This window comes from Asterias rubens, chromosome 9 (assembly GCF_902459465.1).
Source record: "Asterias rubens chromosome 9, eAstRub1.3, whole genome shotgun sequence".
Lineage (NCBI taxonomy): Eukaryota > Metazoa > Echinodermata > Asteroidea > Forcipulatida > Asteriidae > Asterias > Asterias rubens.
This window is the reverse complement of record NC_047070.1, coordinates 804,552-823,417: the sequence shown is the minus strand read 5'-3', so window position 1 is coordinate 823,417 and position 18,866 is coordinate 804,552. Positions and strand designations below refer to the sequence as shown.

The window sequence follows — 18,866 nt, the reverse complement described above, 5'->3', positions numbered from 1 at the left end:
CTCGAAAACTACGTCACTTCAGAGGGAGCTGTTTCTTACAATGTTTTATACTATCAACAGCTCCCCATTACTCGTTACCAAGGAAGGTTTTGCGCTAATAATCATTTTGAGTAAAATAGTGTCCACTGCCTTTAAAGGAAAGATATACGTTTGATAATCAACTCTTAAAAATAATGGAAAAAACAATTGTTTCATTAGAAGCATGTACAGCAACGTTTGATAGTCTAAAGCATGTTGTGAAACATGTTACTTCAAAGTAAAAAGATAACAAATTTGATTCCCGAAAAATTGCATCTGTGACGCGTTACCGCGTAGCGCTTCTCAGTTTGTATGAGGGATGCAAGTACATAATATCCACTTTCCGGATTTTCAGCGATATCTCCAAAAACGCGACCACTTTTTCAAATGAAATTTTCTGATGATAGTTTAATTGTGTAGGCCTACATCTATATTTTCAAAATCTCATTTGCCATAGGCCTAACTGGTTGAAACTGTATTCAGTCCGTCCTAAATCCCAATTCGTGTCCGTAGACATGTCAATGGTTTTGTGTAAAGTGGAGCCACACAGGATTAATAGAAGCAGATGTAATTTACAAGGGAAATTATCAATTTACATTATGATAAATAGACTGAATGGGTATCAATATCATTAATAACGACATACATGCAGACAATACACATAAATACGAGGTTAAAGCAGTTTAAAATCATAAATAGTACTCCACATGCTGTCTAAAGTACAAACGACTAACAAACGACTCGTACGTCCTTCAGCGATGAACGATCATTGCATATCAGCATCCTGGTGATTGTGACGAGCAATTTGAAATGCCCATGGTGATCAGATTGGTGGTGTTTTGCTTCGCTTACAACCTCTGGGACCCAGGTTCGAATCCCATCGGGTGCACTATGTGGATTGGGTTTTCAATCCCTACTTGACCGCGTGGGTTGTCCATGGAATTATTCCCTTGGGGTCTTCCTCACATCACATCTTAAACGTACATCTTGGCTCTAATAAAAGCGTTGCGAGTATATCCGAATCCAAATCTAAATCCAACTTTTCAAACATTGTGTAATCCTTTTCTTCTTTTTGAATTGTGAGAGCTCTGTATATTTGCCAGTAATTCAAACCTTGGTCGCCATTTTTTTTTTTTAAGAATAAACATAATGAAGAACAAAAAAGTTTGAGTTCTTTTGGTTTCCTCAACTTTTCGATTCATGCAATAAAAGCTTCGTTATCACAAACATAGCCATAAATAAAATCCGTGGTGTATAGTTACATGCAACTTCACCTGAGCTGGATTGGTTTGACACCTGCTATTACCCAACATGTATTATGATATCCCATTTCTCCCGATAACAATTGTTCAATCTATTGTCGACTATTGAAGGACGGTAACTGTATTATGATTGTTTGATCAGGCATTCCCGTTACACCATACAGTGAGGCCTTAACCTTTCACAGTGCCAAAGTTTAATACCTTTCCCTTTCATAACATATGATGTGTATGGGTCAAAACCAAAATTAATATATGACGACGGGTGGAAAAGTCCGAGTCGCGGTTATGGAATCACTTGATTTTTCGGGGGAATAAATCTCGTGTCATAAGGAAGGCTAAGGACGGTGTTGTCTTGCGGTATCGGAAAGGTTGCTGGCGGTGCCGCTACACTCTGATCTTAAGGGTAAGGACGGTGTTGTCTTGCGGTATCGGAAAGGTTGCTGGCGGTGCCGCTTCACTCTGATCTTAAGAGGATTGTCCGAGAGGAAGTACAGTTACACCCAGACATATTTTACACAGTTGAAGGGACACATGTTTATGCACATAAACTTGATCACATTGGGTAAGTATACAGCTATAAAGAAAGCTCTTTCTCTTCACCAAGGTACTGTCATTTACGATTAGAGATACAGTGTGTAGGCAAAGCGTCTCGCTCGCGTGGAAGTAGATCTTTCAGTTTGTTTTAATTAAAGACACGGGCTTACATCGTGATAGTGCAACATTTCATGGAGAGCCGAATCCAATCAAATCAAATTTGTCGGATATCAATTATAAAAGGAGCAAGGCGAAACAGCCGAAAGGGAAAATTGGCTAAGATGTGTGAGAGGCCATGATTCTTTAGGTAGAGACAATGAGTTAACAACCCGCGCAATTAGCAATGATTGTGACCATCGATTTATTAGACATGGTGGGTATTCGGTTAGCGAATTAGAAATTGATGGACATGTAAATTGGCATTGATCAGAACAACCTTTTTCTGTTTAGTGCACTGTGATGTTTAGTGCGATTTAAACATCGCTGGATAGAGAACTGACTGGGGCTGGTTTATAACTGTGTCTCGGTGTGAGTTAGAACTAGGGCCGCTTAATATCTACGAATGAATATTCTTTGAAGACACTGGACACTACTGGTAATTGTCAAAGACATTCCCACTTTGTGTATATCAACATATGCATACAATAACAAACATGTGAAGTTTTGGAGTCAGTTGTTCATCGAAGTTTATAATGTCAGATATGTGCTTTCAGATGCACCATAACAGGATTCAGGCCTGAAGTGTCTTATTGTCTGAGTGAGAAATTACCTCTTTCTCAATAACTACGTTACTTCAGAGGGGGCCGTTTCTCACAATTTGTCGTGCCAACAACAGCTCTCCATTTCTCGCTACCAAGTAAGAGTTTATGCTAGCAATTATTTTGATGGTAAAAGGCAGTGGACACTATTGGTAGTTACTCAAAATAATTATTAGCATAAACCCTCACTTGGTAACGAGTAATGGGGAGAGGTTGATAGTATAAAACACTGTGAGAAGGGGCTCCCTCTACAGTGACGTAGTTTTCGAGAAAGAAGTAATTTTCCACGAATTTGATTTCGAGACCTCAAGTTTAGAATTTGAGGTTTCGTGTGAGAATGGTGTTTTTTTCGTCAATAGTTATCTCGCAACTCCGACGACCAATCGAGCTCAAATTTTCACAGGTTTGTTAGTTTTTGCATATGTTGAGATACACCAAGTGAGAAGACTGGTCTTTGACAATTACGAATAGTGTCCAGTGCATTTATCATTACGACATAGCAACAACCCATAATAACACGTGACCCTGACCCTTACCCATAATAACTTAATAAACTTACTTCAGATTGTTCGATCGAGCTGAATGGACATTTACACAATCAGATTAAGTTGACCCAAATCTGTGCCAAGTATTTATCCTTGCACGACTTGATTTAAGACCACGACTTGACTAATCTTAAACAAGAAGAAAGTTTTAATGCGCTGAACATTTATTCGAAAGTGACTGTTCATTGTTACACGAAATTTTTTGTTTTCAGTTTCCCGTCTAATCTTTTTAGTAAATATTTAATAATTATTTGATGAGTACAGTTGAAGCACTTGTGAAACTTACGTATGCAAATTATGATAATTATAGATGTTCTTAATGATATTTATAACATCGCAATATCAACATGCCTTACAATAGGACCGTCTTTAACAACCTTCACATCCCAGGAAGTATGTCACGCCTTGACTTCAATCAAGGCCTCCGTCTACTGCGATCATTCTTTAAAGCCAGAAAAAAACTTCTTCAAAAAGTCATGTTGCAGACAGTATGTTGTCCCGACTCAAGTGGTCGTGCCGAGTATGTATACAATAAACAGGTTTAAAATAATAAAATAATCATGAAAGGCACTTATTAACGCTTCACACAACAATCCAAAAGCGCTTTACACAAATTAACGAGTAATTTCAGAATCGATGTGAAGTTATTTTTATGTTTGACTTGAAAGTAAAAGTTTTGATGAAATAACTTGTTGTGTTACTGTGCGTCATTCCAGAAAGGGTTAGGTTAACCTTTGGTATGAAATTACTCAGAAAAAAATAATAACCGTAAAACTTACTTGGTCAGAAGCACTGCTGTTGAAAAAAAAATTTAATTTGAGAAACGATTCCCTCCTAAGGAGTGTGGTTTTGGAGAGAGAGATTTCAACTTGAAAAACAATTCTGCATAAATCGATTCTCAGTTTTTTTTTCTTTTCCAATCACAGATAACCACTCAATTTTCTTGTCAGCGATACCTCAAAAAGCTTCCACATTTTGAAACGAAACTTTCACGCATTAGTTTCTTGTAAACATTTGTATAGGAATAAAAACAATAGAACTGTTTCAAAAACCAAATGATTGTATACTTTGCCTTTAAAGGTCTTACTAAAAAATATTGAATTTTGCACAAATCTCACAAAATCTTCGCAGCCATTCCCTTAGCGCAGTACATGGGCGTACACCTGTATAACACGTTTAAGGGCCGTCAAGACTCTGTCAAATTGAGACGATTTCTTCTTGACACACCCGAGTGCATCTCAAACTGTCGGGCCAGGAACGGCAATCAAGTTATGATCCACAGTCTACGATAATTCGACTTGGCTCTTGGGTGAAGACGTGCGTGAATAATGACACAGCAGTACTCACGGTGGGACCATCTTATCAGACAGTCTCGGCAAACTGAAGATGCTATTTTTTTTCAACATCGGAAGAGGTTACAGGAATTCAAATGTTGAGAGCAAATCACACAAAGTACATCGAATAGTAAACGATTTATGTATGTCATTAGTGTTAATCACAATTTGGAATGATTAAAGATCTTTGTGAACTCCTTGTTTCTGGTAATGTATGCGTAAAATGCACATATATTTTCCCAACCTGTTAATGACAATAGATACGAAATTCCATTTTATACTTGATCCCTTAACGGAGGGCCACACCCATGTCAAGTCCTTTTAAGATTGACTAGCTAACGATTGCAAAACTCTTATCAAACACACACAACGCGGAGCACACAGCCTAGTGTTTGGTTACTCTGTGGACATTACTTTGTTTTGAGCACTTCAGTAAAAACATATTGGTTTTACACTGTGTAAACAATACTATGTGGGCAAGTAAGTACACACAGTGTATCTTTTCCCTACACTTTGTGGAACTCTTGTGTTACAAGGTCCACACTACGTATATGGCGCTTAAATGTGGTGTCCTTGCATTTTCATTGGTGACGACCATCCCAAAAAGTGCAATTTGTAATGATGTATATTGCACCATATTGCTCACAACATCTTCTAAGAAAAACAGATTTGTTTTTCGAACTTTCTGTCTGAAATTAATAAAAGTGTATCCCCCATAAAGATAAGTTTTTTTAAACAAAGGTCGTGGACATAGTATGTGTACACATAAAGAACAAAGCTTTTTGATGGATCACTTTAATGTAAGAATTTAATTTGTGTTCTGCGACGAACGGTGCATGAGGCTTAAGTTGACATTACACGTCACACCACCAACACAAACCGCCATACGAACCAATTATACAAAGTTCTGTTTGTAAAAAACTCAAAGTTATTAAATTAGAAACAAACAGCGCGCGTTGTCTTCTCAGCGGCCCCATCAATCACCACGCCACGTAAACTTATTAGATAGTGAGAAGACATCGACTAGAATTATTGTCTTATCAAACTGTAGCTGTGAAATAATTAACAAAACTTTACAGATAATTAACGTGTTTACTGATGTCGAGATACCTGACTCGTTCACATGGTAGCTTTTGTGGAGGGGGGGGGGGGGGGGGGGGCTGATACCTTATAGCTGCATGGTGATACCACAGGGCAAGGACTTCGTGATATAAAGTGAGATTTTTGGCGTGATTTTCGTCCCATGGAGCTCAAAAGGTGCGACCCTTATTATACCAGACATTATAAAAACAGTGGTAACATAGTCATGCATGTATAACAACAGCACGGGGAGCTTAATCTTAATGCAGCTCAGAACACTATTCCAATCATAGTCTCTTCTTTCGCTGCTAAGCTGATGTATGCAAAAAGATCTTGCTTACTTTACATAAAATGAACGCCTGGTGTTGAAGGTCCATATAACTCTCATGTTACTTATGAAATAAAATAGGTAAGTACGATGCATGGATGGACACAAGTCCACACAGTGTTTTTCAGTACTGAGGATTATATATTTGTTTAAAGCCATTGGACCCTTTCGGTAAACAATATTGTCCAAGACCCACACTTTGTGTACCACAACTTCTATATCAAATAACAAACCTGTGAAAATTTAGGCTCAATCGGTCATCGGAGTCGGGAGAAAATAACGGAAAAACCCACCCTTGTTTCCGCGCGTTTCGCCGTGTCATGACATGTGTTTAAAATAAATCCGTAATTCTCGTTAACGAGGATTAATATTGTTTTGCTGTTTTCTCAAAAAGTAAAGCATTTCATGGAATAATATTTCAAGAGAAGTCTTTCACCATTGCCTTCTGTAAACCCTGTAAGTAATTTGTAAATCTGTGATTTTTGTTTTGTTTTTTTCTGAACCGAAAGGGTCCAATGGCTTTAAGTGCACGGAACCAATGAATGTCCACAGAGTGCATGCAACACTGAGCTGGTCACCTTTATACTCAAACAAAAATTGTTTGACATGCTCAGACCATAATTTGAAGATGAGTTGCAAAGGCCTCAAGAATTGTAAAAGCATGAAAACTCCCACCTAAAGAGTCACAAAGTGAAGATTTACCATCAATTCAAAAAAATAAAGTCATATCTTGCATGTTTAGTTTAGGTAGTTATACATTTCTAATTGTTCTTATCATTTATGTCAATCTGTTGTGTTTTAAGGCAACCTACAGACTAAATAAAGATGCAAAATTAAATAAATCTACAGATCGATGCTTCTCAACGAAAATGTTTCGAAAGGTCACAGCAAAAGTGACAGCACATAATATTCCTCTGCGCGACTGCTTACAGCATAAAGCCTGAAATGCAAATCTTTCCCGAATGACGAAGCACTCTAAACAGCTAGAACTGACAAAGCCAACGTTCTGACACCCTCTCGCTCTTACATTTGATTCATCTCAAGTCATCCATTTTAATACCTGAAATCTGTTTATACATCGCCCAAAGTTGAGATTCGTCTCAGACGGTGTCAAACATAGCGAAAGACCAGAAGGGCACACGGAAAAGAAAATCAGCAGAATATTCGCTCCAAGATCGCGTGGGTGAAAAGGATATAGCGTCTTCAAAGGGATCTCCCTGCGGTATTTTCCATTTGGAGAGTTTTGCTATTAAAAAGGAAACAAATTGGGAACCTTTTGACGTTAAAAATGATCGATTGAAGTTTGATTTTTGATATTGCAATTCGAAAAAGAAACGGCCGGCTACGCTTGAAGGTGATGTGAGGTCACGTGGGATTCAGAGAGTGGTGTATCATGTAATGCAATGGTTTTGCACCCCTTTGTAGTGCAATGTGATTAATGCCAGTAATTGTTTGCATGGTTTTATATACTGTATAAAACAAAGGTGCATGCGTGAACCAGAAACACTGGGGTACCAGTACACGGAACCATACGCTGGGGTACCAGTACACGGAACCATACGCTGGGGTACCAGTACACGGAACCATACGCTGGGGTACTAGTACACGGAACCATACGCTGGGGTACCAGTACACGGAACCATACGCTGGGGTACCAGTACACGGAACCATACGCTGGGGTACCAGTACACGGAACCATACGCTGGGGTACCAGTACACGGAACCATACGCTGGGGTACCAGTACACGGAACCATACGCTGGGGTACCAGTACACGGAACCATACGCTGGGGTACCAGTACACGGAACCATACCCTGGGGTACCAGTACACGGAACCATACGCCTTAAGGTCCCACCTATTTTATGGTTAAGTATTCTGCACAACTCGTATGACTGGAACCCGATCCCATACCATGCTGATCAGAAACACCCGAACTTAAGTCCGGTGCCCTTTAACTGCCGGCCATGACATACAACAGTTACAAGGAGGGCTTCGAACCCACGACATTTGCCGTGTGTTCCAATATGATAACTTACTGATCATAAGGTTCAAACAAACCTAAATGCTCGTCCACTTTAAGTTATTCACGAAATATTTATCACAACAAATGCCAAAACTAATAAAACAAAACAAAGAAAGCATTAACAAAATTGTGTAACAATTGTGATAGTCGACCTTAGTTTAATTTATTTGCTGTTTATTAAACAAGTGTATTAAAGACAATTGACACTACTGGTAAATGTCAAAGACCAATCTCCTCACTTGCTGTATCTCAACATATGCATAAAATAACAAACCTGTGAAAGTTTGAGCTCGATTGGTCGTCGGAGTTGCAAGGTAACTATGAAAGAAAAAACACCCTTGTAACACGAAGTTGTGTGCTTTTGCTTGATTTCGAGACCTCAAAATTCTAAACCTTAAGGTCTCGAAATGAAATTCGTGAAAAATGACTTCTTTCTCGAAAACGTCACTTCAGAGGGAGCCGTTTCTCACAATGTTTAATCAAAGAGCTAGGACCAGCTCTATGGTTTAATACAATCAACCTCTCCCCGTTACTCGTTACAAAGAAAGGTTTTATGCAGAAAATTATTTTGAGTAATTACCAGTAGTGTCCACCGCCTTTAAACATAACCTGCTTGTTACCGTAGTTTTCATAGCATTTCATTTGAAATAGACAAATTTCATATCGTGTATTTGTTTATGATGGAGTAATTATACCAATGATAAATACATACTTCTTTGAATGGCTGGGCGAACTATCAGCATGGCACAATGACAGGCATGTAGACACCATTGACATAATGGTTCACCAAAGTAAAAGGGAGAAAGTATCAGATTTCAAACAATCTAACAAGGTTGTGATTAGTTTATTCAATATTTGTAATTAAAACTGTTCTTATCTGCCACTAACATGTCCAATGTCCTGATCGAAGCAATAACTAAGTCTCTAATCGGCAACGAGGGAGCGCAAGAACAAGACATACATGTTATTTTTAGCATCATATATCAATATTTCTCATTCTCTGACCAAATGGTTCGACATTGTTAAAGGGAGAAGTATCAAGTTTCAAACCCATCTAACATTTTGTAATTAGTTTATTCAACATGTCTATAACCAAAACTAATCTAATCAGCCACTAACAATATGTCACATATCCTGATTGAATCAATATTTAAGTCCTTGATAGTCGGCAATGAGGTATAAAGACAAACAAGACACACTTATATATAGGTTATTCTTTAGCAGTACATCTCGGTATTTCTGTGACAAAATGGTTCATCAATGTCTTGTTGTACTGAAGTATACAATTTCACTAACCCATTAGTTTATTCAAGAAGTATTCACGTCCTAATTGGCCATGCGGGATAGGGTAAAACGAGAAACACATACATGATATTCTTATTGCAATATATCAATATGTCTCAGTTATAAGTAACCAATAATTTAAAAATCAATTTAATGAAAAGGGGTATATCGTTTCAGTGCAATGACCGTCTAGTCATTATCCCATGCTTGTCAGTACCGCTTTGAATCAGAAGGGAAATTCTCCCTTCTTTCTTTCTTTCTTTCTTTCTTTCTTTCTTTCTTTCTTTCTTTCTTTCTTTCTTTCTTTCTTTCTTTCTTTCGGAAGCCAGTTTCCATTTACTTGATTGATAATTCCTTCTTTCTGGACGAGGCCTGGCGGAATTTCTCAAGGAATCTACGCACGTCTCCTCCCTCCCCCTCGTGGGGGTCATCACGGTGAGACGGCGAGCATATGTTATCTCAACAAGACACTCTCAAATTGTTCTCGTTTTAAAAAACAAATCGTTTGTTTTATGAGTAGACAAATTACTCTCAAATTGTTCTCTTTTCTGAACAAAAATTTCGTTTGTTTGATAAGTATGCCAAGTCTATAACATAAGGTTTGATATAAACAAAAGAACGTCTTTATCGTCGGCTAAATGTCTGAAGTCCTACGGCTAAGATGTCACTCTTATTCTTCGGGAGATACCATTATGCCTTACAGCCAAGACGATAACTCTTTCAGAGTGTTAACAAATTCCTAAAGAAACCGGACATTTGGACATGTTGAAAGGATTCTTGAATGGGTTACTAGGAATGCTATGTGTCATTGAACAATGTGCTAATGGATTTTTCTCAGAAGGCATCTTAATTCATCTTGGGAGGAATCTTCGGTTGCTTTGTGAAATCGAGACCAAGACTTACAAGTCCCGTTTGGTTGGACAGTAAACCAACCATTTCACTCCAGGCATTGATCTCTACCAGCTTCAATCCTAGCAAAATCTGGTTTGGCCCCCGCACCAAGGTGGTCGATTACACAAAGATTTAAGACTATTCCTAACTTAGGACTAGTCCAAGGAGATATACAAAAATATGCATGGGTAGTCCTAAGTTAGGACGAGTAACCCGTAACAAGACTAGTCCTAACTCTCCAGGCCTCGTGACCCCTTTCAGTTTTGGCTCTCATTGCGCGGTCTGCGCTGCCATCAATGTTGGCTATCATTGCGCGGTTTGCGCTGCATCAATGTTGGATATCATTGCGCGGTCTGCGCTGCATCAATGGTGGATATCATTGCGCGGTCTGCGCTTCCATCCATGTTGGCTATCATTGCGCGGTCTGCGCTGCATCAATGTTGGCTATCATTGCGCAGTATGCGCTGCCATCAACATTGAGCCGTGCGGGGAAAGAATGCTTATTGTCACGAAGCGAAAGGGTGGCCCAAACATTTTGGCCGATATTGCAGTTAGATGGTGTTTTTACAAAGTGAGGGTCACACAAGGTCATTTCGGCACTCACACCAGAAGGAAACGAAAATAAAGAAACACCAAATTGAACGAAACAAATCCAAGAATGCAAAAACCAACAAACTTCTTTTTCCTGTAACAGTAGTGTTTTGGCAACCTTAACCTAAAGCTATGTTGCTGTTTGTTTATATCCACTTCGCTCACTCCGAGTCTATTTTGAGCCCCAAGGTCCCCGAGTTCTGACCAGAAACTGTCCTTGGTGTGTTTGTTCTTTCTGTATCACACTATTTTTAAACCAGTGCTTTCTAATGTCTCCCTTTCCGGGCGGAGCGGAATGAAGTGATGTTCCAATACATCAAAACTAAAAGAAACATTTTCTTTTGAGACTCGACAGTAGCTAGGTTTAATTCGAGGTATAAATTTATCGATGCAATTTGTAAACACAATTGTTACAGAGGTACTGCGCGTATAACGCTTGAGATCAATGGACTCAAGCCTGGGCGCCCCAGTGCTGACACTTAAGCAAGACACTTAACCATTATTGCTGCGTCCTTCGGGATGGGACGTGAAGCCGTTGGTTCCGTGTGTTGTGTAATGCGCGTGAAATACCCAAGTGCAATTGTCGATGGGGTTCGACCCGGTGGCGATTTTTTTTCCCCAAACGACATTGCAATATTTGTTTTCCCTTTCCGTCAAAATTGGTTCTTTCCGTCAAAATTACGCACTCATAATGAAATTGGCCTGCTCTTTCACCAAATCATTGCAATGTTGTTTGGGGGAAAAATTAGCGACCCGGTGTTCCTGATTTGATTGGCTGCATATTGCACCACAGCGCCTTGCAAACCATTACATTGTGCTATTTCAAGGAATTTGTATCATACTTCAAAACGTAGCTCCACAATGCCTCGCAGAAAGAAACTGAATGTTGAAGCGGCTTGTGCGTCACTGAGTGACGGATATCAGCGCAATGTAAGAAGCAACTTTATCTTATTTATAATCAGACGTAAAGGAAAGGACAAGTAGAAGTTAAAAGTAGAAGGGTTGATTGGAAGTAAAAGTTATACAACGACATCAGCTGTCTGAGCTGATTGAAGGTTGTTTGTAGATGTCTTTAACAAAGTTAAAACTCGTTACGCACTGACGACAATAAACAAACTGTCTAAAGTGCCACGTAGCGGGGTAAAGGAAACAAGTTCAGCAAGGCCAGAGAGAGGTGTTACAAAACAGTGATATTGTGTCACGTCAAGAATGTGAAGACCACCCTCAGGCCATTTTAAACCGTTTCTGACAAGTTGTGTATTATGTATCTTATATATATATTTTTTTAAAGAATAATAATTAAAGATAAATAAATGGTTTGCTGCAACCCAAGTGGCTGAAACAACATTGTTTACAAAAAGAAATTTATGTTTAACAAGGTAGAATAGAATGAGTAAAACAGTCTAAACAAGAACCCTGTGAAGAGTCGAGATAAACTTATTAAAAAAATCACCAAAATTAGTCTGTACTTCAGAGGATGAATTTGACAACTACGATTGGAGAATTGACGATTCTTGGAATCAGCTTTACAGGCGGCGCCGATGCGGATGGGTGATAATCAAGTTACCGGCATTGTTTGGCTTTGGATGTTCAATAAAAGGATTTTTATATAAATCTGTCTGCAAACGCGTGAGGATCATGTAAAGGATGTTGGGTACTTAGACTTTAAGACGACAATAGACAACACAACATTCACTCCTACAAAGTGAATTAGAGAAATCAGAAGACATTGATAGAAATTGGAGCACTAAAGTTAGGAAGAATTTAAGTGTATGAGAGATGAATCCTGGCCTATGTTGACCCCTCCCCTCCCACGCATTTCAGACTTAATAACAAATTACAGGAGAATGCCACCGTTGACAGTCACCGCGCTAAAAATGCTAAAAGTCATTTTTTACTTTGCGATCGGGCCAGAACCGAATGATTGATTTATCTTAGACCAAGCAGAACGATTCTCCGAAGGATGTGCTAAGCCCGGTGTTGGGGAAAACTTGAATTAAACACACTTGCTGAGCAGAATCACCATCAAAGACCACCATTTATTTTATCGAGCTGTCAAAGAATGTGTTACTCAGCGAATGTATTCAATCAAAGCAAATGAAAAGCTTGGCACCAGTCGCAACAACGTAACAAATGGCGTTGTGTTTCGTCTGGTAACCTGCTTCTGGGTGCGAGTTACGGTCATTGTGACTACACGCTCAAGTTCATAGCGGCTTTTACCTTTTGCTAAACACTGTTTTCTGCCAACAAGAAGTTTTATGTAGTAACACAATTATTGTTGTTATTCTTTTGTTAAAATTTAGCGGCATTGTGTTTCCACGTTCTCAGAGTTTCGCCATGTGAAATGCGTGCGCGTCTTGTTAAAAAAAAATGTCGCTTTAGCTGTTACGTCGTATGAAATTTAAATATCGACACCGCGGGTACGTGACTGGTCTGACGCATTGACCTTAAAGCAATAGTGGAGTAAATTGGATGTCTCTTTAAATCATTGATTCACTTTGCCCTTGTGGATCATTGCGTCACCACTAGTCATGTAAGTCTCTGTGGAAAACACCTTAATTGCATATCAGTCCCCTTCCAGATGCGACCATTGGAGGCAAAACGCCTAATTTACCTAGATAAAATATTCAGTATAGGCTTACAATTGCGTCCTCTAATCAGCTAATGGTCACGTTCCACGATAGAAGGTAACTTTCTGTAACCGTGAGGACCCACAAGGTTCCCTGTTGGGTCTTCAAGATCGAAACTTAAATACCTGATTTTCACTCTAAATCCAGTTCCGGTTCAATGCCCCGTTGGGCACTTTAAAGTCGCAAGACGACAAAAAGTACCAAGTCAAGACAAAACCTGAGGATCGGTAGAGGAAACCGATGATTTTTTGCAGATCTGGAATTAGATGAAGCTTCATCGATATTTATAACATCCAGATGATGAAGCTGTAAATTCCTTTTAAAATGTTGTAAAACGTTACATAGAGCAGAGGTATTTATATAACAATAGACGTATTACAATTGATGACAAGTCGGTTCATCAAAAGTCAACACGAGATAAACATTAGATCAACATTGTAATAAATGAAAGTAACACCACTTTGAAGAGACTGTACAAACCTCGCGCGTTTTGAAACATTCGGACCCGTTATTGTGCGCGAAGTGGTCGCAAAATTCAGACATTACAATCTGGAGCGCCACCAAGCGACAGGTCAGAGAAAGTTAGTATAACTCAACATTATTTCAAAATCGGAACTTTTAAGTTTGATATGAATGACAAACGGTTGGTATTAAGGCGAAAAGATGTTTAAAATAGCATCAGGGACGCAAGAAAATTAGTTTCATTGAAAACAAAAACAACAAATCCACGATACTTATGTTTTTAAGGGGAACAATATGGTTAAGTATACCTTATGTTTACACGATGAGAGCCCTTAATAAATTATCAACAGCAAATTCTACACTATTGACCCCGGCTGTACTTCAAGGTGTGGACACTGATTGTTACTGCATAGGCGCCCTTCAAATGAGTACTGTAAAGGTTACATTCACATCACGTACTTATTTTCTAATAGACACAGTCCTCCTAAAATTGGAAACAATTATTAATCTCCAAACCTCACGGTGAAACTGTGTCAAAAAATGCAAATTGTGTTTGATACCTAACCAGTTCGAGACATCAACTGGCGCCACATTTCAAATAATATTTTGAGTTGTGCATTTGAGGGGGGGGGGGGGGGATTTTAAGTTCATTCCTTAGTTTCCACAGTATTAAATCAGAACGGCATTGATTTTGTCATATTTTTGACAAATGAAAAGTTACTGCGTGGAATGATAATTCTCATCGATTTTTGATTTTGATATACAATGACGTCATGTTTCAAATGTCACTCTGAAAGGTATCCCATACTAATTTTAATTCACAATGTTACAATAGAGACTTTCACAAGGACTCTATCACAATTAATTGACAATAAGTGCGTCACAAACCTTTACATTTTTTTCCAATGTGGATTTAATATTTGAAGTTAACGACAATTGCATTATAAGAAGGGGCCTCAGACACGAAACATGTTTTTTAAAGCCAAAGTTTTCCGCCAGATTAAACGTTGACGAAAGTTCAAACTTCGCATTTTAGACTTTCGGCAAATTGAGCGTTATGCACACGGCATGAAAGGTTATACAACGCAGAATTTTTATTCCTGAAAATATCACCGTTAGCCTAGAGTGACGTCTTGTAAGATTAGTATGACCTATAATAAGTTTGCGTTTTGTTTTTCTTATTCCAATTATATTGATCCTTCGCATTTTGTGCCGGCTTTAAATTCCCTCACCTTAGAAAGCAGACCTCGGCAACTTGCATAGTTCCGTCAGTTTGAACCGTTACCCTTAGGGGTCACACAGGTTTGTCGAGGGAGAAGAAAAAATCGTATTAGTATTTAGGCATCTCGCATAATGATACTGGCTTTTCAAATCTGGTTTGGTTTATGTCCTAGAGGCCTAGAGGAGCAGGGCCAAGCACCTGCAACGCGGAGCACAAAATCTTCAAATTAGTGCTGTATTGCGGTCGGGCACATTGAGTTTACCCCGTTGCTTGGCGCAAATATACGGTAGTGCCATCGCTACCCATTGGTGGTTATTGGCAATAATGTAGATTTGTTGATATATAGACCTATATAATGTATAAATAACAAGTAATAAACTGTGCGAGGATGGTGGGAATTAGAACGAGGAATCAACGCGATGGCAGACGGCGAATACCGTGTTGGTCTGCTAATGACCTCGGTTACCATTGACCAACGATGAACTGTGGAGGATGGGGAACTTTGATTACGTAGCTAGGACGTCCCATTGTTCCAGACATGTAGACTCTTCAGTAATCAACTCGCAGCTCGCTGACTTGGATTGGGCGTACGTCTCAACGGGTGTCCATCGCTACTGCGAACCCAAACTCAAACCAATGGTGACAGTTTCAGAGCCCTAGCGGTGATTGGTATGCTACGTACGCTAACGCTCCTTCATGGCCGTTGTAACACTCACAACGGCATTCCCACACCAGCTTGTGGTGAATTTCACAGTATATCAGTCACAGATTGAAATATTCCACACTCACTAATTTCAAAATGCTTTATTTTGAGTTGTGTATATTTAGAAACACTTTCCGATTGGTGTCTTTTTTCTTCTTTTTCTTTTGAATCACAGAGCTACGGGTTGCCGCATTGAGTGTGGACTACACCATTAAGAGTTATGCGTCAGTTCGGATAACTCTCAGTGTGTGAGTGACTTCAGTGGTCAGCGGTGATGCGGGGATTCTAAGTGGATGACGGTGTAGTGAGATGCACAGAGAGACAACACACACTCGCTGATTGTCTGTACGCTGAACATCACCCATGAGTGTAGTCACGCTGGTATGCCACGATATAAGGTGACGGACTGTAAAATGGACTGCTCATTTCGCCCGGATGCAGACACTGTGAACTAACCAAGGTCTTAAGGTCTACACGTGTGCTGATTGCAAATCACTTTACACTAGAAAGCAAAATCATTTTCTCTATTATTCGTGCGGTGTGGTGAAAGTGTTGTGCTAATGGATTGCTCTAAATCAATCTGTCTATATCCATTGATGTAGGCAGGGTGGACTTCTACATCTTCCTGTTCCGACACCAATGTGTATTGTGCTTGGACAACAATATTCAGAAGTCAGTCTACCGAGTTAACCATTTTAAGCTGATGATGAATATTCGTCTCCAACGCAGTGTGTGTTACATTGGAGAGAAGTCGGCAAATACATTGCTACTCGTTGCGGACTTCTCCTGCTAAGTTGCTTCAATACTTCCTGCTTGAATGTGAAGCCGGTAGACCCAACGTCTCTTCCAAAACATGGCAAAATATAAGGAAGAATCGACATTGGACCCATCTTCTGTATTCAACTTTACCTGGCCCGCATCTGAAGAGCCAACCGAACCTGGCCTATTCAACAACCGCTCATTGCCTGTGCTAATATTTATAGGCGTCATTCTGTTCATTATCATTCTAATGACAATTATTGGGAATATCTTTGTCATTTTGGCGCCTTCCGTGAATCGACGTCTTCGGAATGTAACTGGGCTCTTCATCGTATCTCTAGCCGTGGCGGATTTGCTGCTTGGTATAATCGTCTTACCGTTCAGCGCGTTCCTTGAGATCTGGCGGTACTGGCCGTTCGGACCTATCCTATGCAATCTGTACGTATCGTGTGACGTCATGTTTTGCACAGCGTCCATTTTGAATTTGTTTGCGATCAGTATAGATAGGTACGTGGCTATAACGGATCCCATGGCGTACCACCAGAGACTAACACGGGGTAAGGCACTGCTTATTATCAACCTGATGTGGGTTGTGTCTGTTTTTATCTCGTTCCTTCCCCTGCACCTCGGCTGGAATACCGGAGACGGCTCGGTGCAGAACTACAACACCACCCAGTGCTCCCTCGAGTCCAATAAGTGGTACAGTCTCATAGACGGGGTAACACTCTTCTTCCTTCCACTTGGGATTATGACCGGTTTGTATCTTAGAATCCTAACGATAGCCAGGCGGCAAGCTAGAATAATAAACGCCCAGACATCTTCATTCCATCCATCCCGAAGAAAAGAGAACGGACTCGGGTCACGCGGGGAGTGTTCCTCACGCGGCCATTCCTCACGAGCCGGTGATATATCCTCACGGAATCGAGCCGTCGTCGATGAGCATAAAGCAACCAAGATGCTTGCCTCTATTATGGGCTGCTTCATTATCTGTTGGGTTCCATACTTCACCATTTTCACTTTCATTAAGCTGTTTGACGACACGCAAAACCTGGTGCCAGAACAGCTTCAAATGGTAGTGTTGTGGTTAGGCTATGTTAACAGCATGCTGAACCCGGTGCTGTATGCGGCACTCAATAGTGAATTCAAAAAGGCGTTCCGTAAACTACTACGGATGACGAAGATACCCGCGTTTGGAGTGGAAAGTAATATGACGCAATTGGAACTATCGACAACAGCCACACCTAGGCAAGGTACCACAGACACAGCGAAGAATGGTTCTGTCCCGTCCATGTTTGTCGAGGTGCATGCCCCTGATATAATCGAACAGGGATCCGAAGTTGAAAGGGACTACTAAATTGTTAAGTAGGTTGAAAGTTGATTAAGTAATAAACTAATTGTTGCAATGTTCTGGATGCCCATTGACATTAAAGCGGGAAACTACCTTATGTAAAACTGTACTATAAATCTAGTATAATATATAAATTAATAAGATGAGATGTGACAGAAGCGCTAAGTACTTTGCATAAATTGTCATTAAAATAGGGCTAGATAGCTCAGTTGGTAGAGCGCGGCACGTTAATCTGGAGGTCGTTGGTTCGAATCCCAGTCCGCCAATCAATTATTTGTTAAACCCCAAAAATCATTTAAAGATTAACCCGGTTAGTTTCCATTGTGGTTTATATTGATAATTTTAGTAACAGTTTAAGACTATGGAGTTAGGAAGCCCATTGTTCTGTTGATTACGAAAGTTTCCCTTGTGGTTTATATTGATAATTTGAGTAACAGTTTAAGACTATGGAGTTAGGAAGCCCATTGTTCTGTTGATTACGAAAGTTTCCCTTGTGGTTTATATTGATAATTTGAGTAACAGTTTAAGACTATGAAGTTAGGAAGCCCATTGTTCTGTTGATTACGAAAGTTTCCCTTGTGGTTTATATTGATAATTTGAGTAACAGTTTAAGACCATTGAGTTAGGAAGCCCATTGTTCTGTTGATTACGAAAGTATACTGTGTCCTTCCATCCACTTAATTGTACTCTATGTTAAAAGCTCCACACACAAACTAGCTGTATCCAGGGGACTTGTAAAAAAAAACGCCCGAACACCACATGAACAAAATTGCAGTTCGCCTGCATGCTCAGAACTATGAGGTCATTAATAACACTTTCGTATACGTAATGATCAAAAGGTCGTCAAGTAAAATATGCGTATACATTTGAACAAAATAAATTCAAATAAAAAATGAATGTTTTACTTAGAAATCGGATGTTACTTATTGCCAAACAAATACTTTGAAGACGACTCTTGATCAATACACCCTATTAACCAGGAGCTCCAAAATATGCTAGCGCAATTTTATAAAATCTATACAAATTGCACTCAGGACCTTGTGTTTCTGAGCAAACGAGTTGCAACACGAATTCGTAGTTTCACAACAACAAA

The 18,866-nt window shown here is 39.6% G+C and overlaps 1 protein-coding gene across 2 annotated transcripts; it reads left to right on the top strand.

The window, feature by feature from the left end:
• Positions 1 to 1,666: 1,666 nt before the first annotated feature.
• Positions 1,667 to 18,025, top strand: LOC117294353 (histamine H2 receptor-like). 2 transcript variants are annotated; one of them, XM_033776720.1, is made up of 2 exons: positions 1,667 to 1,842; positions 15,842 to 18,025. In XM_033776720.1, exon 2 carries the CDS (start codon positions 16,520 to 16,522, stop codon positions 17,777 to 17,779), a length of 1,260 nt encoding a protein of 419 aa, XP_033632611.1. In that variant the 5' UTR covers positions 1,667 to 1,842; positions 15,842 to 16,519; the 3' UTR covers positions 17,780 to 18,025. The 2 variants fall into 2 exon arrangements, with proteins under 2 accessions (XP_033632611.1, XP_033632612.1); XM_033776721.1 differs by lacking the exon at positions 1,667 to 1,842 and adding an exon at positions 15,550 to 15,632.
• Positions 18,026 to 18,866: the final 841 nt, after the last annotated feature.